Source organism: Musca domestica, unplaced genomic scaffold (assembly GCF_030504385.1).
Source record: "Musca domestica strain aabys unplaced genomic scaffold, Musca_domestica.polishedcontigs.V.1.1 43, whole genome shotgun sequence".
NCBI classification, from domain to species: Eukaryota; Metazoa; Arthropoda; class Insecta; order Diptera; family Muscidae; genus Musca; species Musca domestica.
In genome coordinates, this window is record NW_026712332.1 from 3,608,316 (window position 1) to 3,627,479 (window position 19,164).

General features: G+C 35.5%; 1 protein-coding gene across 3 annotated transcripts in view; it reads left to right on the forward strand.

Moving 5' to 3' along the window:
• Positions 1 to 19,164, forward strand: part of LOC101898914 (cytokine receptor) — a 79,924-nt gene that overhangs the window by 12,006 nt on the left and 48,754 nt on the right. For all 3 annotated transcript variants that reach the window (XM_059127206.1, XM_059127207.1, XM_059127205.1), the window contains one exon: positions 18,424 to 18,761. In XM_059127206.1, the coding sequence (XP_058983189.1) occupies positions 18,724 to 18,761 (38 nt within the window). In that variant the 5' untranslated portion in view covers positions 18,424 to 18,723. The remainder of the gene's footprint in view (positions 1 to 18,423; positions 18,762 to 19,164) is intronic.

Sequence of the window (19,164 nt, forward strand, 5' to 3'; positions counted from 1 at the left end):
TTAACAATAATCAATCTTCTTGAATCCACTTCAACTGTAAATGAACCATTCAGATATCGCCTTCAAACGGGTTTGACATATACTGATTTTAGTAAGGCATTTGACACAGTCAATCATAGTTTATTGTTGAAATAGTTGCATTTCATCGGATTTTCTAATTAATTTATAAAATGGATAATGTCTTACCTTTTCAGTAGAGAGCAAATGGATAAATTTGGTCTTTTTGAAATAAAATTGATTTAAAATCTGGGGTTCCGCAAGTGTGTCATCTTTGTCATTTTATTTTTAAGTGATTTACCAAGCGTAATAAGTCATTCACTTGTGGATAGACACAAGTCTAAATGACCCAGTATTTTATAATGTTGATTCCATTGATGAATTGGGAATTCATAAAGATCATAGACTCGATTTTAGAGAACACATCCCCCTTACAACGATCAAGACATATAAAACTTTGGAATTCACTAAGCAATGGTGCAAGGAATTTATAGACCCTTTAGTTACCAAACAATTATATATATATATATATATATATATATATATATATATATATATATATATATATATATATATATATATATATATATATATATATATATATATATATATATATATATATATATATCCTATCAGATCCTACGGTCGGTTTTAAGTCGAATTTAATAAATTCTGTGTATTATCTCTTCGGTCTATCTGAAAATCGTAACATAGAAAAAAATTATATTACATTTGAAAATAATATTAGCTTCATTTCCAGCGCACAATGGCCACCAAAATCTCCGGATACCAATCCGTTGGACTATTGTGTCTGGAGTACAGGGTGAGATAAAACAAATGCAACAAAGTCAAACGCCATAATTTTTATTTTTTTTTAAATGTTATTGAATGAAAGCAAAAATTTGCCGGAAATAGCATCAAATTTTAGAATAAGTTTAGATTTGTTCGAATTGGTCACTTTTGGCACAAATTATTGCCTTCAAACGGCCAATGAAACCGTCACACGCTGCCCGAATGTTGTTCTGCGGTGATCGACACTTTGGTACTTTTGTGCCAACCTTCCTTTCGAAAATACTGCAGACACAATAGTCCAACGGATTGGTATCCGGAGATTTTGGTGGCCATTGTGCGCTGGAAATGAAGCGAGGAACCTCATTTTGTAACCATTCCTGGGTGGCACTTGCTCCAAATTCCGCTAAGAGCTCCAAAAACTCCAAAGACTATATCTGTAATTGATCAATAGATATGTGCATACAAAAACTAAATTTGTGGAGGTACCTGCGATTCTGATGCTATATCCCAAGTGGAATTTAAAAAAAATATATAGCCAATGTTACTTTCAGGCTTTGCTGTAGTATATTTGGAAATTTTCGAAAAAATCTGTTCAGCAGTTTTTGAGTCTATAACTTACAAACAAGCAATCAAACGTACAAACATTTTCCTCTTTTATAGATATGGAAGAAGAAGATAAAATAAATACATTATCTATGTTTTTATACCCTCAAACATTATGTTGTCTTGGTTTTATAAGTTTGATTGGGCCAAAAAATATTGGTCCAAGATCCGTCATGCCAAGCTGAGTCGTTATATATCCATGTTAATTTGTAATCACTTTACAGGTCGGAACTATGGACCGATCCTCATGAAATTTTGCATAGAGTTAGGTCAGAATAGAGACAAATTAACTTTGGAGATGTTCGCCAAATACATGATAAGGACATTTCTGGTCTACAGTATTTATTTGTAAAGTGAAAAAATAGTTTGTCGTCGATAAATCAGGCAAAATTATCGAGCATACCTCGTTATTAGTTATTTGTACTAATTGGAGTTTGTTACCTCTACGCACGTACATTGTACATAACTCATCCATGTGTGTACAGTGGAGATGTCAAAAACACCACTTGTTAACGGAGAGTGTGTGAGAGAGCGAGAGAGCAAAAGAAGCCGACAACAAATATTTCACTGGAGCATGATTTCTAATGCAAAACTTTGCTCCAAAGTAATGCTCTCTGGGTTATTTGAGAGGTCTCCATATCTTCTCTCTCTCTCTGTTACTAAATCTCCACAGAAAAAAAACCACTTGTTAAGATGAGCAAAATCCAACATCAAAGCATACCAATACAACAAAAATAAAAGTAACAGCAGTCACCAAACGTCAAGTGAATTAAACGCTGTTTTTGTTCTTGGTGGTGGAGTCGGTGATTTTGATAGCAGGGGCAGCAGCAGCAGAAGTAGTAGTAGTAGTAGCAGTAACATTTTTATTTTTAAACAGAATTTCACGTTTGACAAATAGGTATTCCAAGAACGTCATGTTTCTGGTGTCTGTGTGATTTTTCTTTTTGATTTTCTGCAAAAAAAGTGGCCAACAATAACAACACATAAAAAGCAAATGTAAACAATAGGTACTGCTATCATCAGTTTGTAGCTACAAATCCTTTGGATGAACTAAAAAAATATAACTTTTTTTTAATTTCCTTGTCAATAAAATGTCTATAAGATTGTGTATATACATGTGTATGGTATGTTTACGTCTTAATGGGGAAATAACACCCTAGGAGAGAAAAAAACCAAGCGTATTTTAAGAGCAACCAGACGACCAGCATTCAGACGTTGAGTATGAGAGGCTGCCTTCTTATCTCACGAAAATTAACAAATATGGGGAGAATAAAGTGGGGATGCCATAAACAGCAGTATCAACGACAACAACAACAAAGTCATTGCCGTCACTTGTTTTTAATTTTGTTTTGTTTTATTTTTTTATTAAACAAAACACCAACAACAACAAAAAAGGAATAACCTCATCCCACAGCTAGTTGTAAAGAACGCAGATTTCTTATCACCATTTCCCCACTGGCTGTTTGTTTTCGCCAGAAACACGGGCTAAGCATGAGAAGCTGGATTTGCAAAGTAAACAAAAGTCGAGTCAGCATGCCCTCCCTGACCACCGTGGTGGTAGTGTTATCGGTTCGAACGCCGTTCTTTCCTGGGCACACATACCCAGCGAACCAAACTGTCCGAGTTGAGTGCGACTTCGAACCGAAGATCATATGAAATTTCTGATTTCGTTCCGACTTCTGTCTGATTGTTCGTTCGCCGAAGTGTCCGATGAAAGGCTGAAGAGAAATTCGGAAGATAAATTAGAGTTATCCGACCGATTTTGGAACAAATTCAAAAGCGTTTTTCGCCCGAATCCGGAAGAAATTCTGAAATTCAGATGTAAACACTTACCGCAACTGTCAGGAAGTAATGACAAAAGTAAATAGAAGTAATTGTCGCCTATTTTTCAGCAATATCTATTTAATATGTATAAAAATGCAATATATCATACATATGGAATAATGTTCCTCTAAAAACCTTTAAGAATATGCCTATACTACCAACATTTTCAGGAAATATTATAAAAATCGAGCACCAATAAAATGTAAGCATTCACTAGCGTCATAAAAGAAAACTAAATTTTTTGCAACCGTCAACTTTAACTACCTTGGAGCACTAATCAACGCATTTTTCTATACTGTACGTACTATGAATAACCGACGGCACGATAACAATTAAAATTCCTTCAGATAAAAATTCCGACATACGTCGGTAAAACGCATCGGACAAATCTTCAGACATTTGGTTTGCTGGGTACATACATATCTATACAATTATGTAAATACATATGTATGTACAAAAGTCTGTAAATATTTCCATTTGTTGCTGTTTTGTTTTTAATTGTTCCGAAACAATTGTTTTCCGCTGAATTCGGGATCCATTGAGGGATGCCGGAGCATTGGCAAGTAATGCGCTCGTGTGTAAATTGACATTGCAACATGATATGGAACGCTTGATCTGAAGCGACACCTTTGCCGATTGGCGTCTGTCTGTCAACATCAGTAACTATCGCTGGTGCAGATGTTGCAAAACCAAAAAGAAAAAGAATACAAAAAAGTGAACTATTTTTGTTTTTATTCTCCTTTGTATTTGCCTGTGAAGACGCAATCTGTTCGGTGTTACACATGATAGCAGGGATAAAGATTTTTAGAATATTATTTTCGCCACAGAATGAGAACAAAGAGATCAATTCGCATACAATTTTATCAATGGCAACAATTTAGTCGAAGAGAAAGCCCTGTTGTAATGACTGTTGTAACACTGTACAACAAAATTAATTTTTTCACCAAAATTACCAGAAAAAAAAAACCACCGTAAAGTTTTCCTAATAGAGGTAAAAAGAGAAGACGGGTTTATCGGCGTTTTGAAAGTTTATATTTCAAGGCAACCTTAAAGGGACCCACCTCTTCCACATTTTTAACATTTTCTGGAATAATAATCCGTGGAATCCTTTAATTTTTGATGTATAGTGTCTTCGGCAATATTATTGATTATAATATATGATTATTTTGGTGGAACATTTTATTTCTCAAGAGGTTCAACGAAGGGGTAATTTTGATCCTTTTATACACCCCAACTTGGGTCGAAGACGCTGTAAAGTATATAAATTCATGTTCAGCATAAAATTTTAAGTCGATTTAACGATGTATGTCTGAGCTGTAAAATCTGGCAAGATAGTTTATATTGTGTCTAATAAAAATAAGAAATATAGGTCCACGTCTTCGTATAGTCCCTATATAACGGTTACTCCCAATATTCGGTATTTTCATGATTTTAGTCAACATTTTCCAAATTTGGTATTGAGAGTTAGTAAAGGGTTCTACCTCCGGTGGCAGAACATTGTCTGTAAATGTTCACTTTTTCATGTGGCGCCCATATAAAAGTGCCTCCCGATATTTTAGCCATTCTAGCCTCATTTTCAACAGAATTGTTCTAAATTTGGTATTAAGAGTTTGGAACAAGTTCTATATCTGGTGGCTGAATATAGTCTGCATATTATGACCGTACTTGTTTCAAAAAATATTAAAATCTGCTTTTGACCGAGTCAACATGTTCTGTAAAAGTCTTTGTCACAAGATTATACTATTGGTTTCATCATCTAATCTAACAAAACATCATTTTAGATGGATGCCGTCAAAAGCAAAAATATTCTTCATCAAATTTCACTTAAGGTCACCACCGTTTTTCGTTATTATAAGTTTCCTATAAGCAAGAGATCAGATCATCTTTCTTTTTTCTTTTAACGTAAAATTTTTTGCATTCATGTTGCAATGTTTTCTATTGTCAATCTGGAAATAACAGCAAAATTTATTCAAATAAAACCAATAAGGAATGGTCGGGCGAGGCTGACTATATGACCTACAACACTATGAGCAGTTAGTAGAGCTCCGGTAACAAAGAAGTTTAAATTGGGAATTTATGTGAAGTATATCATACCGAATCGATCACGGTAAAATTTGGTAGAGGTATTTTCGAGCAGTATCTTATGCCTGGTATCCGTTATGGTGTGAAAGTGAGGGACTTAAATTCCCAAATCGGATGAAATCAGATGGGAGCTATAGCTATATATGAATCGATTTTTACCAAATATGAATTACTTGTTTCTAGGATGAATTCAGTTGGAATTGCCAAAATTCAGTTCATTGGACTGATATTAGCCATTTGGTGCACATAAACCTGATATCGGATAGAAATATATGGGAGCCATATCTAAATCTCTTCCGATTTCTATTAAATTTTGATAGAGGTATTTCTGAGCTATATCTGATATCTGGTACCAAATATCATTCCACGAATAATATCTGGTTAAAGATATATATGGGAGCTATATCTAAATTTGAACCGATTCTTACCAATTTCAATAGGGTCCGACGTTGGGCCAAACAAATATTGCTTGGAAAATGTCATCTCAATCGGGTAATAAATGGGACCTACATTTTTTTCACAAAAATACGGACAGACAGATTGAGATGCATATATCAACACAGAAAGTGATTGTATGAAGATCCTCAAAAGTAAAAAGTGTATATCTCGCTACCTTCTCCATGTTACAAATAAATGCACAAAGACATAATACCGATTTATTATACAAAATTAATTACAAACAAAAAATGCAGTGACTACCAGTTACATTTTCAAAAAGATATAAATTTATTGCCTGAAACAAGTAAAAAACATTAAGTCCGGCCGGGCCGAATTTTTAATTCCCTCCACCTTAGAGTAAAGGAATTTTTTTTTATATAGAATTATCTGAATTTTAGCGAGTTTCACTTTAAATTTCATATACCAGTAAAACCGTTTGGATAATGCAGTTAAACTTCTCAAAAATACCATATGGGGGCCATACCAAAACGGGAACCTCTATAGACAATTTTATACTGCAATGATTGTCATCTATCAAATCTTCTAAGATGCCAAATTTGAAACAATTATGTGGGTAAATGTGACTAGGATTATAGAAATGTCGGTGGTATCGTTATATGTGCATTATAGGAAACCGTGGACCTAAATGTTAAATATTCTGCCACCGGAACTAGAACCCACTATAAATTACAAATACCAATTTTGGACAAATCCGTGGGAAAATGTGTCAATAATCATCAAAATACCGAATATCGAGAGGTACAAAAATAAATTTGCCAAATTATATTAAAATCGGTACAGATTTGGATTCATATATATTTTCAGCCGATTTTATATATTTGATGCACCCAACGCGATATGTATATCCGATTCCAATGAAATACGTCACAAAGACGAAATTTGGTACAAAAATAAATTTGTCAAATTATATTGAAATCGGTTGAGGTTTGGGTATAGCTCCCATATATAGAGATATATTCTCGGCCGATTTCACATATATGATGCACCAAACACGGTATGTACCTCCAATTTCAATGAAATATGGAAGGCATAACGGAATTTGGTGTAAAAGTAAATTTTGTCAAATTATATTGAAATCGGTTCAGATTGGAATATTAGATAGATTGGGGTTTTACTAAGAAGCATTGACCCACAACGCCTTTGCAATGGTATTAGGCTAACAGTTAAAGACTACACAGCAATTTAATTGAGGATACAATTATTACGGGGAAGTATGTTGCTACATCGAATTCTCTAATTGTAACAGAAATGCCACTCAACTTCTAAAGGTGGCAGTTTCCTTCACGCTTGGCATTTGCTATGAAATTAATAAATCAGAAGGACGAACCCTTAGTGTATGCGGACTAAATTTGGCATGCTCCTACTTTTCCCATGGCCGGCTGTTTCTGGCATGTGCACGCGTTGGTAGATCGAGCTATTCGTTTGTTTACGCATTTCTACATTTTTGAATTTGTTTTATTTATTTTTTTTAAACCAACAAATATTTAATATAAAATTTTGAATGCATATAAATCAAAAGGGGTATCGAAGCGCACCGGCTAGTATGATATAAAATGGAGGTTTTGGACGGAACATCGAATTGTTTTTTTTTGTTGCGTCGGAATTTCACAAAAGACGGATCTTAACATTTTATATGTATCAGCCTACGCCATAGGGTTATGCTCCAATATAATTTTCTATATTTTTTAAGTATTTCAAATATTCGTAAATCCCTAACAAGTTTAATACGATGTCTAATGTTCTCAAAAAATTATCGGAGGCAAATCTGGTCGAATAATTTATCATGCTTTACAATATTCTCCCTAATTCGATAAAAGCTTTATAACGAAGAAAAACGGGTTGTTTTTGGCGTTGTCAAATATTGGCCTAAATTTGTCGAACTGGTTTTGTGAACACATCTCAAATGTAAACGATGATGAACATCATCATGAAATCTATTACAGTTGTTCAAAAGACAGAAACAACAGCAACAACAACAAAATTATACCTCAGGGAGAAACTCATTAATTTCAGATTTGATGGATGTATTTATGTTTGTTCCAACGTTTTTTTATTTTATGGGCATGTGTATATACTGATGATGTTATAATAACCCAGCCAGCTTCTGCAATTATACGCTTTTCAATATTTAACTTGTTTTGTTGGGGAGGTTTATTGTAAAATTTGAAGAAAAGCAAAGGTGCGAAACATTAAAATGGCCATTATATTATTGTTATTAGACACAAATACACACACGCACAGGTGGATCTGTTGGTTTGTTCCTAAATGATTATTGGTTGCTTATCGTCAAAATACAAATGATGGCGTTTCCAAGAAACGATGCTCATCGACGTTATTTTTAACATTGCGTTGGGTACTATGGGTTATTCTCTTATATTCCATTTCGGAAAACAAATCAATCATCATTATTACAAATTTAGTTCTATCTACTTTATTTATGTTGCTTACATATCTACATTGCGTTGTATTCACGCAAGCTGAAGTGAAAAAGTTAAATTCAATTCTTGCCCTTATTTTTTCTTAACCAACATACTGAGGTTGCGAAGGCACCGTCGGCAAAACATTATTTTATTTCCATTACCCGAAGCAGACAAGTTGAGGTATTTAGGACCCTATAAGGTGTATATCGCTCATTTTCTTATAAATACACATATGTGTGATGCACCAAACACGATACGTATGTCCGATTCCAATGAAAATCGGCATGAGTGACTAAATTTGGTACTAAAAGAAATTTGCCAAATTATATTAAAATCGGCACAGATTTGGATAAAGCTCCCATATATATTTTCGACCGATTTTGTTTATTTGCTGCATCAAACATGACATGTATGTTCGATTCCAATGGAATTTGGAATGTGTGACGAGATTTGATCAGAAAATAAACTATGTCAAATTATATTGAAATCGCTACAGATTTGGATATAGCTCCCATATATATTTTCGGCCGATTTAACATATGTGATACGATACGTATGTTCGATTCAAATGAAATTCGACATGAGTGACTTAATTTGGAACTAAAATAAATTTACCAAATTATATTGAAATCGACACAGATTTGGATATAGCTCCCATATATATTTCATTTACTTATAAAGTTTCAAATCTCAATAAGTCGATGTTGCAGAAAACGAATACAATATTTTGCCAAATTGGCATATGTCTCTCATTTTAAGGGTATCGAAACTGAAAAGTATGCTCAAGGTGAAACATGATTATAAGTAAAATATCGCCCAAGACAGAAGTTTTCGAAGAATCAATATAAAATGTTTCTAAGCCACTCGTCCGATAGCTGTTAAGATTGTTCCAGTGACAGCTCATTATATTGTTTACAAGCGTACAAAAGCATTTTGGTGAGAATTTTCCAGAAAAAAATTTATTCGTGATGGAATTCAAGCGTGATAGTGTGATTTCTTTATATTTGGCTGGAAAAGCACAAGTGGCTATCATTAGAGCGCTCCAGAATTTAAATGTGAATAAATCTTTTGTGTCTCGTACCATCACTTGTTACCGTGATACTAGTAGCGTAGCCCGACGTCAATGAAGTGGCGGAAAGAAAACAGCAACACGAGCGGAAATAGTTCGAAAAATAAAGAAGCGACTTGATCAAAACTCGCGTCGCAGTGGCCGAAAAATGGCTCGTGAGCTGAACATATCGCAATATTCCATTCAGCAAATATTGAAAAATGAGCTCTGGATAAAGCCATTGAAATTCCAAAAAGTACAAGAACTTACGCCGCAACAGAAAGAAAATAGACTCGAAAAAGCTTCGCTCGCTTCGCTTCGCTTCTCCGATGAGAAAACATTCGCTGTCCAGCAGTTTGCAAGCAAACAAAATTATGGTGTTTACTTGCCAAAGAGATCGTGTTTACTCGGTTGGCCATGCTGATGGTGTGGGCCGCCATAATAGCCGATGGTCGCTCTCCGCTCGTATTCATCGACCGTGGCATCAGAATAAATGACGAATATTATAGCGAAAATATTCTGGTGGGTGTATTAAAGCCTTGGGTACGCAAACATTTTGGCCGCAGACCTTGGGCAATCCAACAGGACTAGCACCATCGCACTCAGCACCTCGCTTCATTTCCAGCGCATAATGGCCACCAAAACCTCCGGATACCAACCCGTTGAACTATTGTGTCTGGAATAATTTGGAAAGCAAGGTTTGCACTAAAAAATACCAAAGTGTCGATCACCTCAACTCACCGCGTTTCAAGGCCATAATTCGTGCCAATGGTGACCAATTCGAACAAATCTAAACTTATTCAAAAATTTCGATCTCACCCTGTAGTAGAGTTCCTATACTTTTTAATGGTCAACCGATAGGCAAAACATGTAAATAGAGCTAACTTCGTTCAAAGAAATCCTTCTAAAATAATACTACAATCATAACAAGAAACAAGTAAATACCCTCCACCATTTGGGGCGAATTAGAAAATGTTCAAAAAAAAATAAAATCCATTGAAAGTTCTTTTAAAATCATTAAAATATCTAATACAGGAAGGTGCCGATATGGGGGGATATACGATATTGTGGACCTATAAAGACAAATCTATGTCTGCGTGTAAAGTACTCACAAGGAACTCCTTGTGTGGATTTTCGGATAATTCCATTGGAAAAAGTGGCTAAAATCATCAAAATACCAAAATACCGTTATATGGGGGATATACGATATTGTGAACCTATATAGACAATTCCGTTTCAGGGGCAAAGTGCTCACAAAGAACTCCGTGTGTGGATTTTCAGACAATACGATTGGTAAATGTGGCTAAAATCATTAAAATACCGAATATCGCGGGGTATCGTTATATGGGAGCTATACGTTATCGTTAACCTAGCACTGTCGGGGGTAAAGTGCTCACAAAGAACCCCTTGTGTACAAGGAAACCCTTGTGACCATTCCGTTGAAAAATATGGCTATAAACATCAAAATATCGAATATCGGGGGTACCGTTATATGAGGGCTATACGATATCGTGGACCTATATAGATAATTCTCTGCTGAGGTATAAAGTACCCACAAGGAACTCCTTGTGTGGATTTTCAGACAATTCCGATGAAAAATGTGGGTAAAATCATCAAAATACCGAATATAGGGGGGTACCGTTATATGGGGGATATACGATATCGTGGACCTGTATAGACAATTCTCTCTCAGGGGGTAAAGTACACAAAGGAAACAACTTGTGTGGATTTTAAGACAATTCCATTGAAAAATGTGGCTAACATCATCAAAATACCGAATATCGGGGGGTACAGTTATATGGGGGATATACGATATCGTGGACCTATATAGACAATTCTTTTTGAGGGGTTAAAATGTTCACAAGGGACTCCTTTTGTGGAATTTCAGACAATTCCATTGAAAAATGTGGCTAAAATCATCAAAATACCGAATATAGGGGGGTACCGTTATATGGGGGATATACGATATCGTGGACCTGTATAGACAATTCTCTCTCAGGGGGTAAAGTACACAAAGGAAACAACTTGTGTGGATTTTAAGACAATTCCATTGAAAAATGTGGCTAACATCATCAAAATACCGAATATCGGGGGGTACAGTTATATGGGGGATATACGATATCGTGGACCTATATAGACCATTCCTTTTTAGGGGTTAAAATGTCCACAAGGGACTCCTTTTGTGGAATTTCAGACAATTCCATTGAAAAATGTGGCTAAAATCATCAAAATACCGAATACCGTGGGGGGTACCGTTATATGGGGGCTATACGATATCGTGGACCGATATAGCCCATCTTCGAACTTGACCTGCCTGCAGACAAAAGAGAGATCTGTGCAAAATGTTAGCTTACTATCTTAATTCGTTTAGACTGTAGCGTGATTACAACAGACAGACAGTCGGACGGACAGGGCTAAATCGTCTTAGAATTTTACGCTGATCAAGAATATATATACTTTGTTGGGTCTAAAATGATTATTTCGATGAGTTACAAACGGAATGACGAACTTAATATACCCTCCATACTTTTTTTGGTGGAGGGTATAAAAAAAAGCAGCTAAGAAATTGTAATAACCTCCATTTGGAAAAATTTCGAAAACTAACGTGGACCGATATGGCCCATTTACGAACTTAACCTGAGTTGCAAACTGAGGAGTTACAAACGGAATGACAAATCTAATATACCCTCCATAGAATGATACCGAATTTTGGGAGGCTATGAAGGCTAAGATAAAACTTAAACCTATGTAGACCATTTTCTGCCAGGGGGATAAATACTCATTAGAAACTTCAAAGTAGGAATTCAAGACAATTCTATTAAAAAAAAGTTGACAAAAATTATTCAAATAACGTGTACCGGGGTACCGTTACATAAGGTTAGGTTAGAGGATATGTGGTTACAATCGAAATTGTATCGTGAAAATGTAAAGGAAGAACGAGTAAAAGTTAAGAAGGGATGGAGAAAAACGTCGAATAGAGTTGCGTTTTAACTTCGGCGCCAGGGCAAGTAAAGCATTTTTGCGAAGTTGTAGATGACAAAGGGATCCGTGTCTGAATGCACACTGAGATCATGAGCGAATGTTCCTCCATAGCTTGCAGTCTTTCCCATGATAGAGCAGGACAGTTGCATAAAAGATGTTCGATCGTTTCATTCTCTTCCCCATCCTCACACAGCCTACAGTTTTCGACAGTAGAGTTAGCCCATTTAAACGTTCTTGATCAGATGTTACAGCGGCCTGTTAGCATCCCTATTGTTATGCGTAACGTTGATTTATTCATGCTTAATGGAGACTTAGTTCTACACGAAGATATATCTAGCCAGATTTGTTTTGATACCTTGTATCATGATTCGTGGTACCAGCTAACTTTGGCTTTCTCCCTGAAGAATAGTTCAAATGCTCTGTAAAAAATTACAAAGAGTCTACTTTAACATCCATCCTAGCCAATTAATCTGCTGTCTCATTTCCGTCCATATTACTATGTGCTGATTTTCTATCGACATCGGAGTTGATTGTAGAAGATTCAATAGCTTTAAGAGGCGCTTCAATATCGACGTAAATAGTCAGGGGTTCAGTTATTTCATTCTCCATAGTTTTGATCAATTCTGCCGCTTTCACGAGCGCAAAGATCTCTGATTGAAAAACGCTGTACTTTCCATCCAATCTCCGAGAAATGTCCGACCCCTGCGAGTTCCTCCTTGGTTCTGTATACATCAGAAGACCGATTAGAGGTAGGATGGCTCAGTTCCATTCATCCTTGCTTGTTGTCAGTATCTCAATTATGTCAAACCTCATGGTTGTAGATATGTAATTGCTGTTCTGTTGAATTTTATGAGGGTTGAATTTAATTCAGCTCTAAGAAAGTTTCGCTAGCTGGCATGACCCTGCCGTGTAAAATGCACCATATATTGCTCGCACAGCTTTATCGCATCTCGTGCAACATGGTACTGTATACTCAATTCGGCCGGAGTAAAACATCATTACGTTTAGGGCTGTTTGAGGTTTGTGAGTAGAATTGAAACTCGAGAATTTCGAGCTATTTACCTTGAATTTCAAGACAAGAAAGGATGTTCCAAACCATATGTTTATACATCCAGTGTATGTTAGGGAGAGAGTTCCCAACTCATTTCTATTGAATTTTTAGCAGGATATAATATAATAAAGTCTTTCATCATCCGTTCCGCAACATTTCTGTTTCATCTTAGTTGACAGTGCAAAATTGAGCCAGGTACAATTTTGGACTTTGGCTTCAGAAGAGAGTTTTAAGGGCAATTTATCAGGCATTGGTGGAATGAGTCGATCTGGCTGGCGTTTACATGTGAACACTACCAACTCTGTTGGGTTGACCCCTTAGCCATTACATAGGGGGTTAAATGGACAAGTGGACATATCTGGACAATTTTCTGCCAGAGGTATAAGAATCTATTATGAACTTTTGATATCCAGATTTTTGAAAAAAAAAAAATGGCCTGAAATTATGAAAATACCAAGTACCATTATATGGGGGCCATACAAAAACGTGGAGAAATAACTACCCCTTATGAACTTCAAATACCGAATTTAAAACAATTCAATTTTCGAACTTGGCTTGACTGCAGAAATAATACATAACCATGTCAAATTTTAGCTTCCTATCATGCACGTTACCACGATTAAAACAGAACGACGAGCACAGTTACAAACGCAATGACAAGCTAAATATACCTTCCATATCATCCCATCTATAGCAAGTAAATATTTAAAACGTATTGACAATGCTTTGATTTTTCGTTTGTTTTTTGTTTTCCATTACTTGTGAGTGAAAGAACTGAACTGCTTTCTCTTACTTGGCACACATTCTCTTCAGTTTAAGAGAATCAAAGCCCACAACACAGAGACACGGCGGAGAAATGTTTTGCTGTTGTAAAAAACACACTTACACCGTTATTGTCACTCGCTGCAATGATGTTTTGATGCAGCGTGTGTTCCACATACCATGGCCAACACTACAGGTGACATTGTCCACATTCCAGTGGGTTTTTCTTTCCACTTCATGTTGTTGGCCTAGACGAAGTTGGTTGTGTTTCGAATGCATTTCTTAGCGACGTCACGACAACATTGAATGAAAACTGGAATCATATCTTGGCAACAAATTGCGCTAGAGGAAATTGTCTTTAATACATATTTGAATCGAATAAAATTGAGACAAAGTTTTGAACGTATTTAAGACAATGGTGATATGTGTGTATGTATATTGCAAGATTTTTTGCTAATAAAGGGTGTCTCAACAAGAACGCAATTTTGAAAATTTAAAATAAAACACACATATTTAAAAAATACTAACATTTTATTATATTCTAAAGTAGACAGAATGAGATTATGTATTGGCAATATACAGGGTGAGATTAAAACACTGCAACCAACTTCAGACTGCTGTCATCTCTAGAGAATATTGCAATCATGGTACAATGAAGAGAAGGTAGGCCAATTTTAAAAAAAATTGCAAGTATAGAGGTTTACCTGTTTGGCTTGTAATGTCAGAATTAGTATCAAAACAATAAAAAAAATCAAACAACTTGTTGCATTTATTTTGAATAAATAATTGAAAAACGCGATAACTTAATGAAAGGTCAACACTTTTGAAAATCATGTTCTATACATCTCTAAAGGATTATTTCGCTACAAAAACTCTAGATTTTGTCGATGCATACGATGAAATAAACATTTTGAAAACACCCAAATTTGAATATTTTCTAAACAATTTTTTTGTTATTGAAAAGAAAACACATATATAAACAAATAAAGATGACATATTAAGATAAGAAAATAAAAAAAAAAATAAAATCATATGGTATCATAGGCCTACCTTTATATCATTGTACCATGATTGCAATAACTTTCCTATGTTGAGTTTTTTACTTAAATTTTTTTATTTTTCAAACAAAAATATAATCAAAATTAGCTCAAAAATTATTTTGCAAAAATAATTATTAAAAATGATTCGTATATGTCTTTTTATGATGGAGAATAAGATACAACAACGGTAGTGTGCGTACTTACCCATCTATGAATATACGAGTCCTATATTTCTATTACCTTCTCTTCAAAAGGTTAAAGATTTCCAAAAAAATTTACACAAAAATCTCATAAAACGCGAGGGGGTACCTAATGTAGTGGTACATGGTAATAATGTTATCATAAACTAATATCTGACAGCTGAGTGGATGTATCCGTTAGGAAACCGACAGTTACTCTCTGACAAGTCAACGACCCTCTACTTGAATTTTACCATAAGGTGATACTCATTGAGGTAGACATGCACTTCTTACAAATTAATTCAACTGGTTGAATATCCAGCGTTCTTATCGGATTGGGGAGGTTTCTCTGCCAACGTATCAGTTTCGGAGATAGATAGCTGCATTAAGGATATAGATTCCGTCTTTTGAGATAACATTAATGCCCAAGAAATAGCACAAAGTACTTACCTACTCTAGGGCCTTAAGTTTTATTAAGCTCTGTCGGCGGTTGCGTAGATATGGTGATCCTGAGCGACAACTAGTTATCATGGCCGATATCTGTAAAACTCGGCCAGATTATTAAAGCCAATACGTTTAGAACAAAAACCTTCTCAAGGGAATAAAATCAGTCATATGATGTAGAGGAAGATAGGAAGTAAGCAAATGTTGCCATACACTTAGATATATAAATTCCAGTCGTTTGGCTTTGATTATCAAGTCTGTAGAATTGTCGCAAATTTTTCCTCTATTCTCTAGCCGTTGCCCAGTGTCCCTCCCCATCCTATATTATATTCGTGTGACATTCCGGCTTCTCCCCATAAGGGGAGGCCAATAGGCGGCCTCCGTCGCTACTTCCTTAAGGGGCGAATAAGGTTGAAGTCGACCAGGCATAATCTACCCCATTTTAGAAGATTTTAGCCGCCTGCGAAGATATGTCAATGGACAATGTCCTGCCCAGGAACAAACGTCTGCATTTCAGAAACATTGGAATCTTGATGATGAGGGATGGTATTTTCAAAGTTTGGACCTTGGACCACTGGTTGCTAATTTACTTGTTTAGTTCTACAAAAAAAAAAACTTCCAATCAACTGATAGGTGAGGTCCAATATAAAAATGATTGCCATTACCGATTTTGCAAATAAGATGACCCTGTGAATTCTGCCATGCATACTTTTTTATAGCCCTTTTTAATAATTCTATTTTTGGAGCATATATTTAGTGTAGCCTGTAGGCAATACTCCAGTTCGTTGTGTCCACAAAAATATTGTGGTACTTTTATTTAACTTTTATTTAGGTTCAAGCCATTTAATCTATGTCTGTGTTAAGATTTGAATAAATGAAAGGAAAAAAACAAGTAAAAAAGCAGTAAGTTCGGCCGGGCCGAACTTTGAATACCCTCCACCATTTGGAACGAATTAGAAAATTTTCAAAAAAAAAAAAATAAAATCCATTAAAAATTCTTTTAAAATCTTTAAAATATCTAATATAGGAAGGTGCCGATATGGGGGATATACGATATTGTGGACCTATAAAGACAAATCTATGTCTGCGTGTAAAGTACTCAAAAGGAACTCCTGGTGTGGATATTCAGATAATTCCATTGGAAAAAGTGGCTAAAATCATCAAAATACGGAATATAGGGGAGTACCGTTATATGGGGGATATACGATATTGTAGACCTATATAGACAATTCCGTTTCAGGGGTAAAGTGCTCACAAAGAACTCCGTGTGTGGATTTTCAGACAATACGATTGGTAAATGTGGCTAAAATCATCAAAATACCGAATATCGCGGGGTATCGTTATATGGGAGCTATACGTTATCGTTAACCTATATAGAGAATTCTCTGTCGGGGGGTAAAGTGCTGACAAAGAACCCCTTGTGACCATTCCGTTGAAAACTATGGCTAAAAACATCAAAATACCGAATATCGGGGGTACCGTTATATGGGCTATACGATATCGTGGACCTTTATAGATAATTCTCTGCCGAGGTATAAAGTACCCACAAGGAACTCCTTGTGTTGATTTTCAGACAATTCCGATGAAAAATGTGGGTAAAATCATCAAAATACCGAATATCGGGGGGTACCGTAATATGGGGGATATACGATATCGTGGACCTGTATAGACAATTCTCTCTCAGGGGGTGAAGTACTCACAAGGAACTACTTGTGTGGATTTTAAGACTAATCCATTGAAAAGTGTGGCTAACATCATCAAAATACCGAATATCGGGGGGTACAGTTATATGGGGGATATACGATATCGTGGACATATATAGACAATTCTTTTTGAGGGGGTAAAATGCCCACAAGGGACTCCTTTTGTGGAATTTCAGACAATTCCATTGAAAAATGTGGATAAAATCATCAAAATACCAAATATCGGGGGTACCGTTATATAGGCGCTATACGATATGGTGGACCTATATAGATAATTCTCTGCCGAGGTATAAAGTACCCACAAGGAACTCCTTGTGTGGATTTTCAGACAATTCCGATGAAAAATGTGGTTAACATCATCAAAATACCGAATATCGGGGGGTACAGTTATATGGGGGATATATATCGTGGACCGATATAGCCCATCTTCGAACTTGACCTGCCTGCAGACAAAAGAGAGATCTGTGCAAAATGTTAGCTTACTATCTTAATTCGTTTAGACTGCAGCGTGATTACAACAGACAGACAGACGGACGGACAGGGCTAAATCGTCTTAGAATTTTACGCTGATCAAGAATATATATACTTTGTTGGGTCTAAAATTATTATTTCGATGAGTTACAAACGGAATGACGAACTTAATATACTCTCCATACTTTTTTTGGTGGAGGGTATAAAAAGAAAAGACTTGTTATTCTAATGTCTGCATATACCTATGTTCATATGCAGACAATAGGATTATACAAATGGAAAGTTCTTTGGATCAGACCTCTGATAAAGACGATCTATCCTATGGTATCAATGAAAACTATAGCATAAAAGAAACAAGGAAAACGAGATATTGATCTGATTGATACACTTTCAAACAATGCAAAAACTCTGTTTTTCTCATTCTGGTGATTTCATAGCTAATGATTGTTATGTATGACGTTTGCCCAGTTGCATTAAAGAAAGATACAATCTTTTGCAACAACAATACCCAACACCTTGAGAATTTTAAATTAAAAAAATGTGTTAATTTTCTTAACTTTTTGCAGGCATGTGAATTTCATTCATTCGTATAACCACTAAACGTTACAAACGTACGATCTCTGAGTGAAACGCGTACTATTTTGGAATACCAACAAACATACATAGTGACATACACATTCGAATGCATGGAGGCCTTTATGAGAACAACAAATCGATTAGCACCTCGATGATTACCTATGGATGAAGAGTTTTGCTCCACCATCGTCAACTGAAGCGATAATCACGATACACCTCCAATCGTTATTTGCAGCAACAGCAACGCGAAAGTGAAAAATAAAATAAACCGTTGAAAGGAGTCAACGACAATGGTGCTCTTCAGTGGTCATCGTTCTCACAGAATTTGGTGAGTATTGCTATTGATTCTCAAAAAAACAAACAAGTATCACTGATGAATTGGGGGTTTTGTGTCAAACATTTTTGAGAGATTTTGTTATTCATCTTAATGCATGTGTACCCATATTACAAATAAAAGGTAAGGTAAGGTGCGCTCGAATTCTGCTAATTTTGTGTATGTATTTGTTGTTTTGAAAAATGAAAACAAAATATTTTCAAAACCAATGATTGGAAGATACGTAGAATTCGGCTCGCTCATTAGCCATGAAATTGAAAGATTGAACAGTTTGGATCATGTTTTTGAGAGAAAATCCGGGCATTTCATTCATTTTTCGGGCTATACGACTCATTTAAAATTGAGGAATAATATGAAAAAGAAATGAAAACAAATTGTTGTATATAATTTTGAATGA